This window comes from Bos taurus, chromosome 8, assembly GCF_002263795.3.
Source record: "Bos taurus isolate L1 Dominette 01449 registration number 42190680 breed Hereford chromosome 8, ARS-UCD2.0, whole genome shotgun sequence".
Taxonomy (NCBI): Eukaryota; Metazoa; Chordata; class Mammalia; order Artiodactyla; family Bovidae; genus Bos; species Bos taurus.
This window is the reverse complement of record NC_037335.1, coordinates 110,425,793-110,449,381: the sequence shown is the minus strand read 5'-3', so window position 1 is coordinate 110,449,381 and position 23,589 is coordinate 110,425,793. Positions and strand designations below refer to the sequence as shown.

The following is a 23,589-nucleotide window of genomic DNA, read 5'->3' as shown; positions in this document are numbered from 1 at the left end:
TAGGTAAGTGTGGCAGGAGAACCAACGGCTGGGAAGCCTGATGGCGAAAGCCCCGCACGTGGCTCACTGCACCGAGTGCAGGCTGCCCGGCGCACCGGGGGTGGGGAGCGGGAGGGGAGACACGAAAGACTCGGACTGTGTGTGACTCACGTTCCACCACGGAAGCTGAGTGGAGGTTCTGGAGAGGGTCAATTCGTATTTCTGTTGAGAAGGACGGGAGGCGAGAAACGTCTGCCTTCCGTAAATCGACAGCGACTCTAAGAGGCTGGCGGTTGCCGGTGGTGGGGATGGACTAGGCGTATGTGGAATGTCTGCTTACTGGGTGGGAGGCTTTATTTCAAAGCAATGAAAATAGTTTGGAAGTAGATAAACGTGGAGGTTGCAGAGCATTGTCAGTGTACTAAATGTCACTGAATTGTTCACTGTGAAATGGTTAATTTTCTGTTAGTGAATTTCACCTCAGTACAGAAACTACAGAAACGCTAGTGTTGGAGCCAGGAGTGGAAGGCGGCCCCTCTGTAAAAATAGGAAGGTTGGCAGATAAAATCATCAGTGAGTTGATGGCATGGCTAAAACTAGAACCTTGGTCTTTTGATTTCCAGGACCGTGCTCTTTTTACTAAAAAAAAAGAAAAATAAAAAAAGGTTCCAAATGCTCTGGACCAACAAATTGGCCTTAATTGTGCTACGAATTGCAGTGCAGGGCAGGGGGTGTGTGATGGACTGGGAGACAGGCTGCCGTGTGTGCACTGCTATGAGTAAAACAGGTAACTGATGAGAGCCGCTTCGCAGCACGGGGAGCTCGGCTCAGCGCCGGGTGGCGGCCTCGATGGGAAGGAAGTCCAAAAAAGAGGGCATGTATGTGTATCACTGATTCGCTTTGCTGTACAGCAGAAACTAACACGTTTAAAAGCAACTATACTCCAATAAAAATTAATTAAACAATCTCAGTGTGTTAAAAATGAATATGTAATACAGGAATTAAAATCCCAAATTCTAGTCTAGAATGCTCACGTAGTTAACACCAGTTTGTTTTCTCAGAGCACCACTTACAGCCATTTTCTAAGCAAAACTTGCATGGGCCCCAAGCCCAAGCTCTGATAGAGCTGTTACTTTCCTGTGAATTATTTATCTCAAGTTTATCATAACACATTTAAAGTGATGCTTGTTTACTTAATGTCTGCCTCTCTCACTAATAATGTCTAACAGGGGACTTACTTAAGGTCAGATTCTGTCCTGAACTTTCTATCAGAACTAATCTATCTAATTCTTGCGACAGCCCTATGAAGCAGGTGGCTTATCTGTTCCCCCTTCATAGATAAGGAATCTGAGGCACAAAGTGATGAGGTAATTTGCCTGAGATCAAACAGCTAATAGAGTCAGGACCCAGCGCAGCCTGATTCCTGAGCCTACATTCTGACGCTGCCTGAGAGCAGTGACTGTGTTCACTTCCTCAGCACCGGCCACACACTACATATCTGTCGAATAAATGCATGATTTGGATTCTAGCTTAGCAATCTCTCATATTTGGCTGTGTGGTCCTGAGCAAGTCACTCGACCTCTCTGAATTCAACTTTTATTGTAGCCACCATGCTGAGAGTCATAAAAACCCAAATAAGTTTATGGATGTGAAAACAACTTGGACAAAAATGAATTTTTAAATACAAATGTAGAGGATGACAAAATAAATGTTTCATAAATTACGTTCTTCTAAATACTTCATCTGGAGAAGGCAATGGCACCCCACTCTAGTACTTCATCTAAAGGCTAATTTGTTTAGTGCATATTGGCAGAAAATTTCACTTTTTTCCTCTTAAAATCAAGGTCTTAAACTGAAATATTTAAGTATATTTCTTTATTAACTCTGCCTTCTGCTAGAAGGGAATTCTCTATATTTCCCAAAATAATAATCTTTCATAGATCTGAGCATCCCATCCTCAACATTCCTGAATAGCAAAGGCAAAAGATGAAAATGCTGTGTCAGAGACTGCTACTAACCAGCATTAATTCTTTCTTTGCTCCTTATTATCAAAACCTGAATTTTAGATAGCTACATTACTGCCCCGTTTCCCTTGGGTTTGAGTACAGCCAAGTCCCAGGTCTCCAAGGAAATGTAAATTGTATGAGTCTCTCTCTCTTTTTTTATTGGCTTCTTTTTTTTTTTATAGCCCTCAACTCAGAAACAATTGTTGGAGCTCCAGCAGCCAACTTGGATCACGAGGTAACGTTGAGGATGGAAGCTAGCATGGTGGAACAAAATTTTAACAGCCCCTGCTTTTGATGGCATGTGGATCTGCCATTCCAGCCTTGGCTTTCTATTATGTGGGAAATAAATAATTGAGTATTTCACTTAAGCAATAGTTATTTTAGTTGTCTGTTATATATAGCAGCACCTAATTCTAATTAACATAAATTCATTTTTCTTCACCTTGTTTCCCCGTCATAATACTCATCACAGGTTGGTATAACTGCTTATTTGATGATCAATCTTCAGTGCTCGACCCAAGCTCCTTCTCTGGTTCCCCATGGCTACTTCACGCCTGGCTCAGTGTCTGGCACATTTTAGGCATTCAGTAAGCACTTGTGGAATGAAAGACTGTAGAAGCCCCTAAACCTCCACCTGGTACCTCTTTTCCCTTTCCTTCTTCCTTTAGAGCTCATCCCAGCTGCCAACCACTTCCGTCCGATTGAGCCACTGTTTATCTCTTCCCATCCCTAAAGCAAACCCAGCCTCCCCTCTACACCATCCAAGCACCTCATCCCCCACCATCCCCTCCGTCTCCACGCAGTTCTCTTCTCCAAGCTAGGGATGGCTGGATGCACTCTGCCAGTTACGAGGATGGAGAAGCTGACTCGTAAAAGGAGGCAGGAGGGCTGGGGTGCCAACGCAGACCTTCTTGCCGAGCACACTTGACGCTAGATTCCACGTGGCCCTGGGGGTTTGAGTTCCTAGGGCGCTGAGGGAATTTTGAGAGGTAATTCCCTACCTAAATCAGGACCTTGCAGCTTCTTGAGGTGCCCCTTAGCCATGGCCTAGGCCTGGGCTCCGTGGGAGAGGCCCTCCTCACAGGGCAGAGTTCACCCTCAACCTTGCCCAACCCTCGTGGTCTCAGCCCCGGAGTCTGTCTCCAGGACCTGGTGCTGTAGCTGCTGAGACGAGGAAACCTGCCCAGGGAAGGGCAGAGGCTGCCGAGGTGTCCATCTCAACCTGCTTTGCCTCCTCCTCTGAAAGAGGAGAAAAAAGTTTTTAACAGCCCTCACCCCATATATATACCCTATGGTATATGTAACTTAATTCTAATATTTGGATAGCTGGCTCCTCCCTGGTCTGGTAAACTTAATACCCTATTCTATTTCTTTTTTTTTTACCTAGAGGTTTTTTTTTTAACTATGGCAAAATATACATAACATAATGTTTACCATTTTAATTATGCACAAGTACACAACTCGATGGCATTCACATTCACAATATGTTATGGAACCATCACCACCCTTTATACCCCAGACTTCCTCATCATCCACAACAAAAACCCTGACCTACAGACAGTGTCTCTCCCTCTTCGTCTGTTTCCTTATGGGGACTCTGCCTACACTTGACTCTTCTCTGGCCTCGGCCTTGTCGCTGATCCTACCTGTATGCCTGGCCTCCTGAGGAACACAGCCCAGGACTGCCCTAGCTCTTGTAACATCATTTCGTCGGACTCCTGATACTGGCTGCCTCTCTGCCCTTGTCCCTTTTGGAGAGGACCCTATAGATACTGCCTGCTAAAAGGAGTGCTCCCTAAGCATCAAGAGTTTAGGACATTGTCTCCCACTCTTGGGAGCTGACCTACCTTCAGGTCATAACCCTGACAATCTACATCCACTGTAAGTAATGAGACTGCTCTGTCTTTCTAACCACCATCTCCTTCCAAACACCACCTCATCCTTCTCTGGATTTTAATCCCTTCACCCCTACTGTCCCAACCCTCATCCTAATTTTACCTGTTCCGTTATCCTAGTCCTCAGTCCTTCTGTATCTTCGGAACTCCTCTAACCTTCCTGCAGGCAAGACCAGCAGTTCAGCGTTGCCCATTATGTAGCCTCCTAAACCTTTCTCATCGTCTTGGCGGTCTCTGTCACTCTGCCGGTGCCTGCCCTGTGTTGTTCGAGGAGGCCTCTGTGTGATGTGCTGAGACTTGCCCTTGGGGTCACATGTGAGTTCCTTCCTGGCTTAGCTGCTCCAGAACCGGCTTTGTGGGCCTGAAGCCTATGCAGCGGAGCAGGGCCTGGCACTCTGCAGGGCCCCACGCTAAGTTTGGGGCTCTGTTGTTCCTGTCTTGAAATTATTAATAATTTTATCTTTTGAACTTGTTTTTTGTTGTTGTTTTGGTTTGGTTTCTTTTTCCTTGCCGCACACAGGCTTCTCTGGTTGTCATGCAGGGGCTTAGTTGCCATATACAGGAATCTAAGTTCCCTAATCAGGGATCAAGTCTATGTCCCCTGCACTGGACGGCAGATTCTTAACCACTGGACCAGCAGGGGTGTTCCTGAACTTGTGTTTTATAAGTAAAGTCTGACGGGACAACGGAGAATGCATTTGAGTTACCGAAGATGTGTGTGATGCAGGTGCCCGTCACCGCTTGGACCCCCTTCCTGCGGAGCATCCATAGTGCTCAGTGGGCCCACGTGTGCAGAGGTTTCATGAGACTCAAAGTGAGTGCACAGTGAGGAGTCATGTCTGTGATGCAGTCGGGGGGTGCTGACAGCCCCTGGAGGCCACATCTCCCACAGGAACCAGAACGCGGTTTGAATCCAGAAAGATGACAGTGGCATTCGAAGAAACGCAAATGGCTGAGGCGCTTCATCACAGTCTTTCTTGTTCTGTTGTTATTAGCCAAACACATGAAATATGCTGACATAGAAGGACAGGGAAAGACGGGGTACTCAGTAGCTCCCCTTCCTTTCAGGCTCTTCTTGTTTATCAGGAAGCAAAGGCCTGAGTGTTGACAGAGTGCACACAATCAGGAGGTAAACTGAGGCAGCTGAGGTGGTTTTGTGCAGCAGGTGCACCTGGCAAGGTAAGGGAGACACCACGGAAGAAAGGCTTTGTATTTTAAAATGTTTAATAGCACTATCCTTGCTTAATGGATAAGCAGCTCTACATTTTTTGCCTTGCCCTGGGGCCTTCCACTTTTACAGATGGCCTTGACTTCTCCTTTCTGTGTGATTCTGGGCAGCCCTGCCTTTCTTCCTTCTTGCCTTCCTGCCATTCTTTTAACCCTTTCTGAGCATCAGTTTCTTTATCTGTAAAATGAAATAATGCCAAACCATGCCAACCATTATCAAGAGACCTCTGCCACTGCTCATTCTATTTATTTCTTATATAACTTCCATGGAGATATCCAGAAAACATTCTGAAGGGGTCTATGGATAAATGAGGGAAACGAAAATTATACAAAGTTGTGTGGGGGTGGGCAGACTAAACCTTTCCAAGTTATTGGGGGGGAATCCATCAAAAAGCTTTTTGATATTTGCCTTTTTCCTATTAATGGAGACTTTTGTATGTTTGCTGAAAGAAAGGAGTTGGTAAAGCAGGAGAGATACGATGCTAGAGAGAATGGACATATGAGCTCCTTAAATGTTTATATGACTTTTCATTGCTCAGGGATATCACCTTTAAGCATTCCCGTGAAGAATGCAGGGCAGGTGTTCTTATTTCCAGGAACTGTAGAGCCTAGCTCTCAGAAGAGACATAAAATGAGAAGCTAGAATTTACCTCGGAAAGATGTCACGGATTAGCTCTGACCCTCAGCTCTTGTTATTCCAGCCTTCTTGGGGTGCTATTAAGTTACTACCAGCAGAGGGCGCCTTTAAGCAGGCCTCTGAGCCCATAGTTAAGAACTGAAAGTGCACTTGGAAATAAAAGATTTTTTTCTTTTTAACTGAAGTATGACCAAACAGCAACAAGAATAGTTGATTTATAATATTGTGTTAATTTCAGGTGTACAGCATAGTGATTCAGTATTTTCGCGAATTATACTCTATTTTAGGTTATTACCAGATAATGGGTATAATTCCTTGCACTAAATGGTATATCTTTGTTGCTTATTTATTTTATATATAGTAGTTTAGGCCCCGTAAGGAAAGGAATTGGGGCCTCCTGCTCAGAGTCGAGAGAGTGAGCCACCGCACAGGGAAATCCTCCAGCCACAGCCAAGCCTTTCAGAGACCGCAGCCTCAGCTAACAGCTTGACTGCAAACTCAAGAGAGAACCTAAGCCAAAATTATCCAGCCAAGCCATTCCTGAATTCTTGCCCAATAAAACTGTGAAGATAATTGTTTACTTTAAGCCCCTAAATTTTGGGGTAATTGATAACATAGCAATAGTTAACTTGTCCTCTGTAACAGCTGTTTTTCTAAAGATGCAAGTCTCATGAAAGTGCCTGTATTCACCACCACCAATGGGCAATTGCTCAGTAGAAATGGCTTTGCTGCATAATTTTGTTTTGGGTTCATGTTTTCTCAAGAGTTCACAATCAAGTTGTAGCTGGGGCTGTGGTCACTGAAAGGCATGACTAGGGCCAGGGATTTGTCTCCACAGGGACTCACTTGCGTGAGGCAGGAGGCCTCAGTTCCTTTCCACATGGGCCTCTCCACAGGCTTCTTGAGTGTCTTTACTACATTGTGGCTGGCCTCCCCCAGAGCAGGCAGTCCCAGAGACAGCCAGGTGGGAAAGGCGACGTCTTCCATGACTCCTCTGAAGCCACACACCTCTACATTTGCTGTATGCTATTGGCCAGATGAGCCGACCCTGATTCAGAGCGGGAGGGGGTCACCCAAGGCCATGAATACCAGGGAGGCAGGGACACTGGGGCCATCCTGGAGACTGGCTACCACGTCTAGCCACTGGATGAGTGGATGAGTACCAGTGCATTACAGGCACTAGAATTAGATAAGAGAACTCATGTTGAACAAGAAGTATATTATCTGAAACAAGTGTGTGACGGTGCAGCCAACAAGAGGTTAATGGCCTGAGCTTCATTCTTCACAAGGTCTAACATATAGGAAAAATAGCTTCAATGAGGTTGTAAAACTGAGACACACATGGAGAGTGGGCACCTTCTTTTGTCTCTTTTCGTTTCCTCTGAAGAAACGTGCTTAACTGCATTCTATCACAAACAGAATGATTGACTTTCTCTTTGGGCCTTATTACTTTCCACTTCCTCTACATTCTGTCCTCAGAAATCTTCCCCTATTCTGTTACTGAGTTAGGAACCCGAGTGTTATTTCACTCCACCACTCTGGAGATGTACAAAAATAGTTTGAGCAACAGCTTTCTTCTTTATCTTTCTTCAGTTACCATTTGGGAACTTAAACACTAAATCATCCCCCCTTGGATTTAAACTTCCTCTGACATGGCTCATCTCGCTGCTCTTGGTTCTTCCCTTCTTAGCCTCTGCTACTAATCTCCCCGGTACGTCATCTGCCTGGCTGCCCCTCCAGCCAGTCTCCACCTGACGCCCTATGAGGGAGACCCGGAGCAGTGCTTCACTTAGGTCCCATCTCTTCCCCACTCGTACTTTTGAACCCTCACCTAGAATGTACAGTGGTATCTAAATGAGAATCAAATGCGTGGAGTAGGCTCTGCTGCTGCTGCTAAGTCGCTCAGTCGTGTCTGACTCTGTGCGACCCCATGGACTGCAGCCTACCAGGCTCCTCCGTCCATGGGATTTTCCAGGCAGGAGTACTGGAGTGGGGTGCCATCGCCTTCTCCCAATGGAGTAGGCTACAAATCCTTAAAGAGTCTATAAAACAGAGACTCAATCCCAGACAAAAAAGTTGGTGTGTGTGCTAAGTCACTTCTGTCACGCCTCACTCTTTGCAACCCTATGGACCATGGCCCACCAGGCTCCTCTGTCCAGGGGATTCTCCAGGCAAGAATACTGGAGTGGGTTGCCATGCCCTCCTCCAGGGGATCTTCCAGATCCTATCGCCATCTGGGAAGCCCAGGTGGCTGAAGACCGGGTCAAAGAGAAAGACAGACTTCAGCAGGGCTTGCTGTCTCTCTTCTTTTCCCCACTGATCCCAACACAGTCAAATCCCCATCTCTGCAAGTTACGAGATGTGTTCCTTGAGGCGAATCACTGTGTTTCTCTGGGGAATCACTGTCTACTCATGGGTCAGCTGAGGTCACAGTACCTTTCAAAGTGGTTGTGAAGATTAGAAACAGTTTATGTAAGTTAATTATTACAACACCTGTGACATGGAGTTAATAATTGGTATCTATTGTGTTGTCATTTTTTGGATGATCTCTTTAAAGTTCAAAGCGTATTCTCCATGTCTGAATTTCATATAGCACCTGGTAAAATGCAGTGGAGTTTGTAGCCCTTCTTGAAATTGCAAATTAACATTTATAAGCTTTCTTCTTAATCACTAGACCTATTCCTGGGCAGTAAGAAAAACGCTTCAGCCAATATCTTTGATACAGAGACAGGAGGATCTTTCCAAGTGTAGATCTTTTACAGCTTATGAGATAAAAGGAAGAGGGTACATGTAATCTGCTAATGGCAATCAACGCCATAAACAAGAGGAAAAAATTCTAAATCTTCTAAAAAAGTTTCTGTTCTGTTGGGGACTTTTTGTGCTCTTTCACTCACTAAGTCAGAATGTCAGACTCTCAGGAAGTAGCAGTTATTTGGACTTCAAGAGTTCAGTCATCTAATCTCAGATCTTTACTTGACAGCAAATGAACAAACCAGAAAGGAAGTGGGGGCAAAATTCTGCTGGGCCCAATGATAAAGAGATTTTTCATCCTGATAGCCAGTTCTGACTGGCTGCTGTCAGAGGGTAGAACTGTATTTAAAGACAGATTGGTGTGATCCTATACACACACATATATATATATATATTTAAAGTAGAAGATCATGACTGTATCTTACACTAGTAGTAAATAATAGAGACTATTTTCAGGTTCATGCTGTGTGCTAAGAGCTTTATACATATTTCATTCTCCCATCAGCACTATGGGGTTTTACTGTTTTGATTTTATAGATAAATCACATAGCTAATCAGACAGAGCCAGGGTTTGAATTCAAGCCTGCCTCACTGCAGGCCATACTTCTTTCTCAATGAAATATTTAAAATGTTTAGAAAAATACAGCGACTCACCTATACACCCGTAAAACTACCACTAAACTTTACTGAATTATTTGTAAGATATTGCCATACTGGCTTCAGAAGTTCCTTTAAAAGAAAAGGTAATAGATGCAGTGGAAGCATATACTTCTTTCCTACCACAAATTTCTCCTTCCCTTCACAGACATAACAACTATTCCGATTTAGTATTTACCTTTCACTTCCCAAGTGGCACTAGCAGTAAAGAACCCGCCTGCCAATGCAGGAGACTAAGAGACGCAGGTTCAATCCCCAGGTCGGGAAGATCCCTGGAAGAGGGCATGGCAACCCACTCCAGTATTCTTGCCTGGAGAATCCCATGGACAGAGGAGCCTGGAGGGCCACAGTCCATGGGGTCACAGAGAGTCAGACACGACTAAAGCAACTTAGCATACATGCATTTCACACATACGTGTATGTCATTGCATGCGTGCATGCATGCTCAATTGCTCAGTCATATTCGACTCTTTGTGACCTTATGGACTGTAGCCCACCAGGCTCCTCTGTCCATGAAATTTTCCAAGCAAGAATACTGGAGTGGGTTTCCATTTCCTCCTCCAGGGGACCTTCTAGAATCAGGGGTTGAACTCACGTCTCCTGCGTTTCCTGCATTGGCAAGCAGATTCTTCACCACTGAGCCACCTGGAAAGCCCCTGTATGTTCTTATGTTTGTGTAAGTATAAATGTTATTATGCGTTTTGTGCCATCCCAGCCAACACTGCATCGCATGGTATGAATACACAGTCATATATTTATCATTGTTAACGTTGCTTTAGGTTGCTCCCAAGATTTTACTATTGCAAATAATAGTGCATTCCTATACTAGTGTTTGAGGCAAATGTGTGAAAGTTTTCTGGGATATAAACCAAGAGTGTTTATTTTCCTGTTACCCTCTAATAAGGTTTCCTGCAGGCTGGGGTGAATTCCTGATTCAATGTTGGGATATCAGAGTCTTGGATGTGGGATAGACGTACAAGATTGAGGAAAAAAAGGGGGTTTTAGAGGGTGTGATGTTGATAGCCCAGGTCACTTGAGAGAGGAATTTCACGTCATAGCTAAGCAGTGAATCTTGGACTCAAGGAGAGAGATGCTGGTTTCTCCTTTGGCCTGATCAACTGAAAACTAATTTCAAGGTGGTTGTGGGGATTTATTAAGAGACTGGGGAAATAAGGAATGGGCCAAGTGAAACAGGAACACTTGGAAGAGTGTTTTTAAACCAAGTGTCCAGGGACCCTCGGGTTCCCATGGAGCCTCCTAGGGCCGTCTGGGAGTGCCCCTGAGCAGAGAGCAGGGCCATGCCTTCTACTCGCCTGGCGCACCTCCATTCTAACTAGTTCCCACATTGGACTTCCCTGTAAGACTCTTTTCAATAAACTTTTTGTAGCTAAATGTCTTTTCAAATTTGTTTAAATATTTTGGAAGGCAAGTAACCAATGAGAGGCATTTACTCATAAGGTTCCACAGCTAGCTGTGGTGTATACCCCAAGATTCCTTTCCTCACTGGTGTTACGGGCAAGCACGTATGTAGATTCCGAGTGAGCTGCATCCTGCAGTGCCAGTAGCAGTGACCCGTATTTAACCCTCGTTTCTGAAAGTGAAAATGAAGTCGCTAAGTCGTGTCCGACTCTTTGCGACCCCGTGGACTGTAGCCTACCAGGCTTCTCTGTCCATGGGATTCTCCAGTCAAGAGTACTGGAGTGGGTTGCCATGGAAGAGATACCTAAGTGAAGGTATAAATAGGTTAAGCATAATAGTAATAGTACTTGACTGACTGTTTACTACCCTGCTAGGAGCACTTTCATGTCATGGTGACTTCAGAGAATAAGTAATTCAGCTACTTGGCTGAAGTGAAGAAGAGGTGCATAGAGGCTGGAGAATCAAGCAAGACTCAGATTAAGAGAGGCCTTGTGAGCTAAGTGAGGTCATGTCGGGTCCATCTGAGGGTCAAATTGAGGTAGCATTAGCAGGAAGGTCAAGAGACCACCAAAGTTCCTTCCAGACCTGGTTTCTCCTCTTTAGAGATGGATTATCTGTACATAAAAAGGAAGCCCAGGTGGTGCAGTGGTGAAAAATCTGCCGGCCAGTGCAAGAGACGTGGGTTTGATGCCTGGGTCAGAAAGATCCCCTGAAGTGGAAAATGGCAACCCACTCCAGTATTCTTGCCAGGAAAATCCCAGGGAAAGGGAAGCCTGGCGGGCTATAGTCACAGGGTCTCAACAAGTTGGACACGACTGAGCACCATCCACACATCTGTATAAAAACCAAGGACTCCTCCAGAGGTCAACATTTTAAAATGTAAAGAAGAATCCATCTTTGAGCCCTGTTTGTAAGGCATATGAAAACATTTTAGTTGAAGGCAATTGGAAATCTGTAAACAGTTGAATTCTAGTTCTATTGAGAACCCGTGAAATCCACTGTTTTTTAAATGTTTTCTACCAGAGAAACATGCCAATGGTAAGTGACTAATATCACTGATCTATATTGACTCCATAATACAAGCAAATAAATTTCCTTCACTTCAGATATATCTATGGTCATCTGAATGTTCTCGCTTTCTCCTGAAGATCTTTTCCCGAAAATGATGGCAAAAGCATTTTGTTTGTTTTAACTTGCCCCATCTTTCGCAACCCAGTTTAATTATTTTACAGATTTCCTTCTGAAACAAATAGGTCAGACAATGGTGGTGGTTTAGTCTCTAAGTCGTGTCCGACTCTTGCAACCCCATGGCGTCTCCGTCCATGGGATTCTTCAGGCAAGAATACCAGAGTGGGTTGCCGTTTCCTTCTCCGAGGTCAGACAATAGTGGCAGGTTTTCGCCATTTCAGTGATCTATGTCAGAGACGCTGGTAGTGAACTTTGTGCATCAGATTCTCCTTTGTGCACCTTTTTCCCAGTGAATTCAGTATAAAGTGTTGGTGAAATAGAACCTTATTAATTCAAAAGAAGGGTCACCAATGTGAACATAAAACATATGAATTATAGAAAACTGTTTAGAGAAATCTGTTTTACTACTTTGAAATAGAGTACTTATTACATAGTAAGCTGGACATCAGTGCTAGTAGAAGGAAAGTAGTAAATAAAAACTTTCTAGCAAGCATCATAAGGCTTCCCGGTGGCTCAGACGGTAAAGAGTCGGCCTGCAATGCGGAAGACCCGGGTTTGATCCCTGGGTCAGGAAGATCCCCTGGAGAAGGGGTTTGCTACCCACTCCAGTTTTCTTGCCTGGAAAATTCCATGGACATAAGAGCCTGGTGGACTACAGTCCATGGGGTCTCGAAGAGTCGGTCACAACTGAGCAACTAACACTTTGACTTTCGAGCGTCATAAAAATCTTAAAATTTTTTTTCTAAATTAAGTACAAGACTCATATCATAGGAAGCTTTGTTTTCTTTAAGCTCTTATATGAAAATGATTAAAACCTCATTGAAAAGTATAGCATAAGTTTATTTTTTAGAAAATAAAGATATTCTGTGCCTGAATGAATGCAAATTTTGAATTTGTGGTGTCTGAATTAATAGATATTGAGGATATACATTCCCTGCTAAAAACTAAAGTATTTGATTCATCATTTATTTTGTAGAAAATGATACAGCATCCTCAGCAGAATATTTTCATTGCCAGTCACAATCTTTTCTCCACCTAACATTCAGCTTCTTTTCTAGACTGGGACAGATGGACAGGGAGGCCTGGCATGCTGCAGTCCATGGGCTCGCAAAGAGTCGGACATGACTGAGCAACTGAACTGACTGAACTGAACTGAACGGACCAAGGACTTATTCCTTTGCAGATCTGTCTTCTTCTGCCATTTCCAACGCCAATGACGCTACCATTCAAGTCTTCTCTAGAAAGATAGCTCACAAGCCCTTCTAAACCAGGCCCATTCTAAAATCACCTTCATGTGAAACTGAATCCCGGTGGGTCTCCATCAGAACGTCTCCAGAGGCATGCTCTCATGATAAAACTTTCAGAGCAATTGCCTGGTCAAGAGACAAAAGACAGTCAACTTACTGATTTTTAACTTTGAGGCATTCATTGCAATGCCAAACTTTTATGTTAGACTCCTTTATTTGTATTAATCAAAATAAATTCTCTAGGTGTAAATCTGTATAAAACATCTTCCCATAAAAATCTTCTACTTTTATACCTGGGCATTAAAGAGTGTTTCCATTCCAATTTTACTTTTCCTGCTCAGAAGTCCCTCTTCTTGACATTAATAATTAACCAGTAAACCAACTTACCCAAGTTCTTCAATCTTGGTTTCTTTAAAAAGGAGAGTAACTTCAGGAAGGTCATATCGATGGTTTACCACTGCCTCCAGCATGGGCCTGTGGGGCATACTTTGTTTTTTAATCTTCCTGGGGAAAAGTTGGGGCCAGGAGCAAACGTAAGTAAAAGAAACTACCTTCATTTTTCAGTGCATCTTATCAAGGCGGTGAGTGAAAAACCAGATACAACGGACTATGAATTTGTACATTACTTTCTACTTCTGGGAACACCAGTAGTCTCAGCTCTGAATAAGAAAATCATGCAGCATTTTGATTTGATGTGTGGCTAACAATGGGACAGTTTTACAGGTTTGGGTTTTTTGTGTGTTTTTTTTAACTTTAAATTTTGTATAGGGGTATCGCCTATTAGCAATATTGGGATCGTTTCAGGTGAACAGTGAAGGCACTTGGCCATATATATACATGTATCCATTCTCCCCCGAACACCCTTCTCATCCTGACTGCCACATAACTGTGAGCAGAATTCCATGTAGGAGTTTATTGGTTAACCATTTTAAATATAGCAGTGTGTATATGTCCATTGCTGCTGCTGCTGCTAAGTCGCTTCAGTCGTGTCCAACTCTGTGCAACCCCATAGACGGCAGCCCACCAGGCTCCACCGTCCCTGGGATTCTCCAGGCAAGAACACTGGAGTGAGTTTCCTTCTCCAGTGCATGAAAGTGAAAAGTGAAAGTGAAGTCGCTCAGTCGTGTCCGACTCTCAGCGACCCCATGGACTGCAGCCTACCAGGCTCCTCCTTCCATGGGATTTTCCAGGCAAGAGTACTGGAGTGGTGTGCCATTGCCTTCTCCGATATGTCCATTAGGGGATTGTTATTTATAAAACTTTACATGAGTGAGTGATCAAATTCTTCTTCAAAAAAAGCGCAACTAAATTCAAGATCGCAAACTTTCTTGCATTGATTGCTTATTTCTATTTGGTGTAGAATTTTCCTGTGTTTTCTGTGTACTCTACATAGTAAAGCAAGAGTTACTTGGGGGTCAATTCTAATACCTTGGTTTGAAATCTATTGATGTAATTACTTCTAAATTTATGAGCGCATGCTTCACAAATTACACACAATAGTTTGTTGAAAATTATTATTGAAACAATTGTTTTTAAAACTAGGTCTTAAAATATTGATCTCATATCTAGAAATAACATCTTAGTATTGAAAAGGAACTGGAGAGTATCTAATCAAACCTATATCAAATGTAAGTATAAATCCAGACAGAGGCAGTAACTTGCCAAAGGTCACACCACTAAAACAAACAGAAGTAGAATCTGTATTAAGGACTCCTCTTTATTACTTCAGATTTTTTCCATTTTGTCATAAATGTACACACGTAAAATACACAATAAATATCAATGTATACCTGAGATGTCATGAATTTTAGCACTCTCCCACCCCTAATCTCACATGGCCACCCCATTTCCTAGATTCTGTTATTCCATCTTAAAAGACAGCCAACTGAAGTTCAGAGAGACTGGATTAAATGGCTTCAGATTCGTGGTGGAACTAGGACTAGAACCTAGGTCTCATGATACTGAATTTTCAACTACACTGTACTGACCCTTAATAAGCACATTCTGTTTCTCTGAAAAAGTAACAGTATACTATACAGAACATGGGAGTCAGTAAATTTAATTGATTGATTCAGCTAAAACTTGTCGAGAACTTGGCACTGAGGATGTATTGGGTTGGCCGAAAATTTCGTTCGGCTTCTTGGGGGAAAGCCAAATGAACTTTTTGGCCAACCCAACAGTAGATGGTATAGAGCTTGCATTCAAGAAGGAGGGGAAAATGACTCAATGAACAAACCAGTGAATGAATGAATAAGGTCAGGTGGCTATTGGTACCAGGAAGAAAAAAATAAAAAGGACAATAAGAGGATAAAAAAATGATTGGGCACCATACGAAAGTGTAGACAGGGAACATTCTCTACAGAGGCGACACTCGAGCAGAGCTTGCAGGAAGTAACACAGCAAATCAGGCAAACATTTGGGGAAAGAACATTCCAGATAGAGGCCAAGCTATCATTTGTGCCTCTTTGCAAGTTCAGTGGCCATGTTCTCTACAACTATTGAAAGAAAATAAGAAAAATGCAAAATACTTTATATGATAGATTGTGTTGGCATTACATCAGTAAGGATCAAAATACATATGAGTAGATGGTTGCAGAGCTATCTTTTAGGGACTTGTGAACATGAATTACATGAATTAGCTGAAAGTTCCTTGGACAGTAAGGAGGTCAAACCAGTCAATCTTAAGGGAGATCAACCCTGAATATTCCCTGGAAGGACTGATGCTGAAGCTGAAGCTAGAGTATGTTGGTTATCTGATGTGAACGGACGACTCACTGGAAAAGTCCCTGATGCTGGGAAAGATTGAGGGCAGAAGGAAAAGAGGGCATCAGAGGCTGAGATGGCTGGACGGCATCACCGACGCAATGAACATGAACTTGGGCAAACTCCAGGAAATGGTGAGGGACGGGGAGGCCTGGCGTACTGCAGTCCACGGGGCCACAGAGTCTGACACGACCGGGTGACTGAACAAGAACAACAGCAAACATGCATTATTCTCTAATTCACCACTACTACCACACAGACAATCAGAATGAAAACAATACTAAACTGAAAAATATAAAACTTCTAATGCTGCTGCTGCTAAGTCGCTTCAGTCGTGCCTGACTCCGTGTGACCCCATAGACGGCAGCCCACCAGGCTCCCCCGTCCCTGGGATTCTCCAGGCAAGAACACTGGAGTGGGTTGCCATTTCCTTCTCCGATGCATGAAAGTGAAAGTGAATTCACCTAGTCGTGTCTGACTCTTAGCAACCCCATGGACTGCAGCCTACCAGGCTCCTCCATCCATGGGATTTTCCAGGCAAGAGTACTGGAGTGGGGTGCCATTGCTTTCTCTGAAAACTTATAATAACAACAATTTGAAAAATAACTTTTATTTCAGTTCAGTTCAGTTGCTCAGTCATGTCCAACTCTTTGGGACCCCATGGACTGCAGCATGCTAGGCCTCCCTGTCCATCACCTCCCGGAATTTACTCAGACTCATGTCCATTGAGTCAGTGATGCCATCCAACCATCTCATCCTCTGTCGTCCTCTTCTCTTCCTGTCTTCAATCTTTCCCAGCATCAGGGTCTTTTCAAATGAGTCAGTTCTTCACATCAGGTGGCCAAAGTATTGGAGTTTCAGCTTTAGCATCGTTCCTTCCAATGAATATTCAGGACTGATTTCCTTTAGGATGGACTGGTTTGATCTCCTTGCAGTCCAAAGGACTCTCAAGAGTCTTCTCCAACACCACAGTTCAAAACCATCAATTCTTTGGCGCTTAGCTTTCTTTATAGTCCAACTCTCATATCCATACCTGACTACTGGAAAAACCATAGCCTTGACTAGATGGACCTTTGTTTGCAAAATAACGTCTCTGCTTTTTAATATGCTGTCTAGGTTGGTCATAACTCTCCTCCCAAGGAGCAAGTGTCTTTTAATTTCATGGCTGCAGTCACTGTCGGCAGTGATTTTGGAGCCCCCAAAAATAAAGTCTGACACTGTTTCCACTGTTTCTCCATCCATTTGCCATGTCTTTCAGAATGTCCCACAGTTCACTGTTACTTATTTATTTACTTTGGTTGTGCTGTGTCTGTGTTGCCTCGTGGCTTTTCTCCAGGTGTGGCAAGCAAGGGCCACTCTCTAGTTATGGTGCTCAGGCTTCTCCTTGCCGTGGCTCCTCTTGCTGTAGAGCACGGGCTTTCGGGAACTCAGCCGTCTGTAGTCATGGCTCCTGGGCTCCTGAGCGCGAGAGCACAGGCTCAATAGTTCTGGCACACAGGCTTAGCTGCTCTTTGGCATGTGGGATCTTCCTGGATCGAACCCATGTCTCCTGCATTGGCAGGCAGATTCTTTACCACTGAGCCACCAGGGAAGCCCAATGCCGAAATTAAAACAGCTTTCCCCCACCCCTGCCGACTAAACTTCTCTTGAAAAACTCTCGATAAATTCAATTTAGTCTAGCACTTGAAAGTGTTAGTTCAGGAAACAGGTTCCTCAGGTTCAGTTCCTAATTCTGTAATTTAATAGCTGTGTGATCTTGGGCAAGTTAACTACCAGCTTCCTCCTCTGTAAAAGCAGAGTAATAATAAGGTCTTTTTCATAGGATGGTCGTCACAGCACAGTGACGTATATACGTAAATAAATACATATGTGTATGCATAGTGCTTAAAATAGTGCCTAGAACTGAGTGAGGTTTCAGTAAATGTATCTTAGTATCATCAAACCTGAACATTTCTTGTTTTCTGATGTTCTTGCATAAATACATGGGAAATTGAGAAGATGGTTGGAAAACTGGAGATTCTTTTACAATTTTTCTGTAAATGGTTCCAAATTACTTGTCATGTAGAAGAATTACCAGGTGCTTTTAAAGTGTTTATTTGCTTCCAAATTAGTTTCATTGTTATTAGAGACTTGCTGATTTTGAAGCCTTTTGAAACATCAGTGTTGTGCGCACATGTGTGCTACGTTGCTTCAGTCGTGTCCAACTCCCTGACCCCTCGGACTGCAGCCCACCAGGCTCCTCTGTCTGTGGGATTCTCCAGGCAAGAACACTGAGCAGGTCGTCATGCCCTTGTCCAAGGGATCTTCCCAGCTCAGAGATCAAACCCGCGCCTCTCACGTCTCGTGCATTGGCAGGCGGGTTCTTTACCGCCAAGCCACTGGGGAAGCCCATAGTGTTGTGAGGAATCTGCAATAATTCTGCCCACTGGCCTGTGCCCTCTAGCCCTAATCAGCTGCTTGAATTATTCAATCACCTTTTGGGTTGAAACACACTTCTTTTTCTATTAATAGCATAGGTAGCTCTCACTGTTCCAATTAGATACTTTTACAATATACAATTAATAACCTTGTTTATATTTGTAAGTTTTCTTTTAATAAAACTATGAAAATTCACCCATTTTAAGATTTCTATTTCAAAACCTTATATTGATTCACGTCCATTCTTGATACATCACATAAAATATAAAACTGAGGGAACAGCCCACCGTTTGCAAACATAGTTTATAACCTTGACCTCAGTTATGCACATAATAGAGTGAGGCCTGAACATGAAGACCTGCCTCGTCCACTTATAAGCTGTGTGACCTTGGTCCACTTAACCTCTGGTCACTTGTGAAATAGGAATAATAATGACATCTACGTCACTGGCCTGCTGTAAAGATTAGGAGTTGTACGTAAAGCCCTCATACAGCCTCTCATTTCTCACTTTTTGTTCTTATCATTATGTTGTATGACTGTTATCATCTGTTCTGCAAGGACCTCCATTACTACTTCCATTTCTAAATGCATTTCCTGGCTCACTGTTATTCTGTTCATTTCTTCATCCACTCACTGCTGCTGCTGCTGCTGCTGCTGCTGCTGCTAAGTCGCTTCAGTCGTGTCCGACTCTGTGTGACCCCACAGACGGCAGCCCACCAGGCTCCCCGTCCCTGGGATTCTCCAGGCAAGAACACTGGAGTGGGTTGCCATTTCCTTCTCCAATGCATGAAAGTGAGAAGTGAAAGTGAAGTCGCTCAGTCATGTCCGACTTTTAGCGACCCCATGGACTGCAGCCCACCAGGCTCCTCCGTTAATGGGATTTTTCCAGGCAAGAGTACTGGAGTGGGGTGCCATCGCCTTCTCGGATCCACCCACTAGAATAACATAATAGTTATAAGAGTATTTCCTTTCAACAATTCAGCAAACATTTATTGAGTACTAAGCATGCTTCCTCCTTGGAAGGAAAGTTATGACCAACCTAGATAGCATATTCAAAAGCAGAGACATTACTTTGCCAACAAAGGTCCGTCTAGTCAAGGCTATGGTTTTCCCAGTGGTCACGTATGGATGTGAGAGTTGGACTGTGAAGAAAGCGGAGCGCTGAAGAATTGATGCTTTTGAACTGTGGTGTTGGATAAGACTCTTGAGAGTCCCTTGGACTGCAAGGAGATCCAACCAGTCCTGGGTGTTCTTTGGAGGGAATGATGCTGAAGCTGAAACTCCAGTACTTTGGCCACCTCATGCGAAGAGTTGACTCATTGGAAAAGACTCTGATGCTGGGAGGGATTTGGGGCAGGAGGAGAAGGGGATGACAGAGGATGAGATGGCTGGATGGCATCACCAACTCGATGGACATGAGTTTGAGTGAACTCCGGGAGTTGGTGATGGACAGGGAGGCCTGGTGTGCTTCGATTCACGGGGTCGCAAAGAGTCGGGCACGACTGAGCGACTGAACTGAACTGAAGTATGCTAGATGCTTTCAGATAGATATTCCTATTTCCTCCTTGGCACCCTGGTAAAGGTGACTGGCTTCTGCGCTGGCTCAGCGGTAAAGCGTCAGCCTGCCAGTGCAGGAGACGCGGGTTCGGTGCCTGGTTTGGGAAGATCCCTCAAAGTAGGAGATGGCAAAACCCACCCAGTATTCTTGCCTGGGAAATACCATGGACAGAGGAGCCTGGCGGGCTATAGTCTATGGGGCTGCAAAGAGTCAGACACCATTTAGTGGCTAAACAACAAAAGAGGTAATAATTAAGGTATATTATTTAACTCTTCAGAGAGGGTTAGTGATTTTACCATGGTCGCTCAGCCAGCAGATGGCAGAGCTGGAATTCAATCTCTGGTACCTATGCTGCTTTTTTCTGCGTCAGGCAAAAATATTGAACCTATTTATCATTAAAAGTTTTCCTTTGCTATAGACGCTCAGGGAAGGTGTTATCACTACCTTTCTAGAGGTTAACAAAGTCACCAGCTCTATTTCTAAAGTCTTAATTCCAAGCTATTTTTTTCTTGGAAACTGTGCTGAAATGATTGTAGATAGCAAATAAATGTTAATTTAAAATATCATTTCAAGTTGAGAAAAAGTGCCCATTGTAATCTAATCTATCAAGTGAGATAAAAAGTCAGAAATATAACAAAAATGTCATATAAAAATACTTATCCTTCTCTTTCTTATTTCAACAGGTATGTCATTTCAGCACCAAAAGTATTCCATGTTGGAGCATATGAAAATGTTGTAATTCAAGCTTATGGATACACTGAAGAATTTGATGCAACAGTCTCAATCAAAAGCTTTCCCGACAAAAAAGTTACTTACTCTTCAGGCCATGTTACTTTATCTGCAGAAAATAAATTCCAAAATTCGGCTACCTTAACAGTATGTATTTATCCTTCAGTTTCTTTATACATACAGAATATTCTCAATAAAATGTGTATCCAGTTTGAATATTGATAACAGAGATTTCGTCATTTATACCAAACTACCGCTGTGTGATTCCTAGATGATGTCAGTCACTAATGATGATATGCGTGGAAAAGAAAATTCTAAATAGGAGAGTTGTATCTGCTTTTTAAGTAGTGTATGAAAACTTTAACATTCTTATTGGAAAATAAAGTCCTAATGTGAGCATATGGAGAAGGAGATGGCAACTTACTCCAGTATTCTCCTGGACAGAGGAGCCGAGGGGCTACAGTCTGTGCGGTTGCAAGGAGTCGGACACGACTGAGAGACTAACACCAATGTGAACAGATTTGGAAATGAATGGAAAGTACTCGTTTACTGTGAAAATTACTAATGCAAAGAAACAGACCGATATGAACACGCATATTGATCTGTCATGCATTGCCTACAAAAATCCCTGGATGCTATTTGTTTAAACTCCAATATCCTACAATCAAAACTTCTAAAACTAATGAATTATTGATTACTAAAGTGAATAGCTCTTATGTATAACCATAGTTAATAGAAAGAACAACCTGTATCAAATAAATTTTCCTTCTATTGGGCTTCCCTGGCGGCTCAGACGGTAAAAGAATCTGCCTGCAGTGCAGGAGACTGAATTTCGATCCCTGGATCGAGAAGATCCCCTGGAGAAGGGAATGGTAACCCACTCAGGTATTCTTGCCTGGAGAATTTCATGGACAGAAGAGCCTGGCGGGCTACAATCCATGGGGTCAGAAAGAGTTGGACACAACTGAGGGATTAAGATATTGTTGTATAGTTTGGTTAGAGAATTGCTCGTAATTCATTTCTTATTAAGAACTCTGATAACTAAAAATAACTTTCATATTTACTGTTTCTTTATCCAAGTGAAAAATATTGTTTTAAATTCTGATATAAATTCAAAAATAAAGAACCAAAAAATCAAAGACTTCTAGACTTGGAAGGGCCTCTGAGGCTTATTAGACCAGTGTTTCTTTAACGTGAGTTCTTTAAAAAGAGATTAAACTGAAATTTTATAAAGAGCTGAAAGTTAGAATTACGTTGATATTTACCATTTTGAGTTTATTTTATAAATGTTTAGATTTTATAATTATACAAAAGTGATAAGCACAAGAATATTATGCTTTTAGGTCTGTACATATTTAACACTGTACTGAAAATATTTCTTTATTTTTATAAATAACAAAAAGTCAACACTTGAGAGTCCTCCAGAATATTTTATCCTTTAAAAGAGTTCTATATATTACTCAAATTTCAGAAACACTGATCTAAATAAATTCTAACCAAACGTAGGAATTCTTTGCTTCATGTCCTTGATGATAAGTGCTCTAACCTTTTAGCAAACAGGTCCACTTATTAGGTTTATGAGGAAATAAAATTCATTTCCCCAAAGAAGGCACTTTTATCTGCTGCCATTAGCCACAAACATGTGGCTGTTATCTTTAAATTTAAATCAATCAAATGTAACTAATATAAAAAATTCAGTTCATCACTCATACTAGCCATGTTTCTAGTGCTTAAATAGCTACAGATGGCCTGTACTGAGCAGCATAGTTTTAGGACATTCCCCTCACCACAGAAAACGCTATTGATCAGTGCTAACTTAAATGGCTAATTTGGAAAATAAATTAGGGTGGGGAAATCATAAAAACTGATGCATATCTTAAGCATTTAAATTTATCTCAACATTACAATATATCTTTATTTGCTAATCGTTTGATGTTGTGCCAAGGTCTTTCCTTGGGTCCACTTGCAGCAGCCAGCCTTATTCATAATGGGTCACACCTTTAACGAATCATCTGTTCTGCAGTTTCTATTTCCTTGAAGTAGAGAAAAAACTTAGGTACTCGCAAAGCAATCTGAGTGCAGAATCTTTATAGATTCTTACTGCTTTTCCAAACGTTTATAGTACTCTCATATATCTAATTCACCATGGTTGGTTGTATTAATTAGCTTTTATCTCAAACTGGAAAGTATACTGCTCAACCGTGGGAACAGAGGATGTAAATATAATACAGTGTCCTGAACACCAGTCAGGATGTTGAAGAGAGGGAATGGAGAACATGGACTAACCCAGCAAAATGAAGAGGTTAAAGCTTGTTAGGAGAGCTGTGGTTCAGATGGTAAAGGATCTGCCCACAATGCAGGAGACCCAGCTTTGATCCCTGGGTCTATTCTTGCCTGGAGAATCCCATGGACAGAGGAGCCTGGTGGGCTACAGTCCGTGGGGTCACAAAGAGTCAGACACAACTGAGCAGCTAACACTTTCATAGTAGTAGTTTTAAAAATGTGTATAAAATTTGGGAAGCATAGAACCAAAAATTTTTAATTACTTAAAGCTGAATGTTGATTATGATGTTTGATACTGAAGGGCTTGGAGCAAAATTTATTTACTACTTTGGCTCCTATACTACTTTTTAAATAACATGTTTTATAACTTTGGAATTATTATACTCTTTGCCATCAACATTTTCTTTTACAGATACAACCCAAACAGTTGTCTGAAAGACAAAGCTCCGTTTCACACGTGTATCTGGAAGTTACATCAAAGCATTTTTCAAAAGCAAAAAAAATGCCAGTAACCTACGACAATGGATTCCTCTTCATTCACACAGACAAACCTGTGTACACCCCACACCAGTCAGGTAGAGTGTGAGACGCCTCTTTCTCTGGGGAGCAGTGGGACGGGCACTGACACCGTACTGTAGAGCTTTATCCTTCAAGCTGGAGCAACTGGATAATGGATGACGGCATTTGTTTAAACTGAACTCTGGATGTGGGGAAGAATCGTTTATTTTTAATGTTTGTTTTGCATTGGAGTCAAACTGGTTTACAAAGCTGTGTTAGCTTCAGGTGTATAGCCAAGTGATTCATCTGTACATATACATGTATCACATTATTT

The 23,589-nt window shown here is 42.6% G+C and overlaps 1 protein-coding gene across 3 annotated transcripts in view; it reads left to right on the top strand.

Annotated features, from left to right (window-relative positions):
* Positions 1-13,419: 13,419 nt before the first annotated feature.
* Positions 13,420-23,589, top strand: part of C5 (complement C5) — a 97,529-nt gene continuing 87,359 nt past the window's right edge. For 2 of the 3 annotated variants that reach the window (XR_009495450.1, XM_059889033.1), the window contains exons 1-3: positions 13,420-13,539; positions 20,429-20,621; positions 23,170-23,332. Coding sequence is in view for 2 of the 3 variants with exons in the window: in XM_059889033.1 (XP_059745016.1) it covers positions 13,475-13,539; positions 20,429-20,621; positions 23,170-23,332 (421 nt within the window). In the remaining variant the exon portion in view is untranslated. The remainder of the gene's footprint in view (positions 13,540-20,428; positions 20,622-23,169; positions 23,333-23,589) is intronic. The other variant, NM_001166616.1, reaches the window with a different exon arrangement.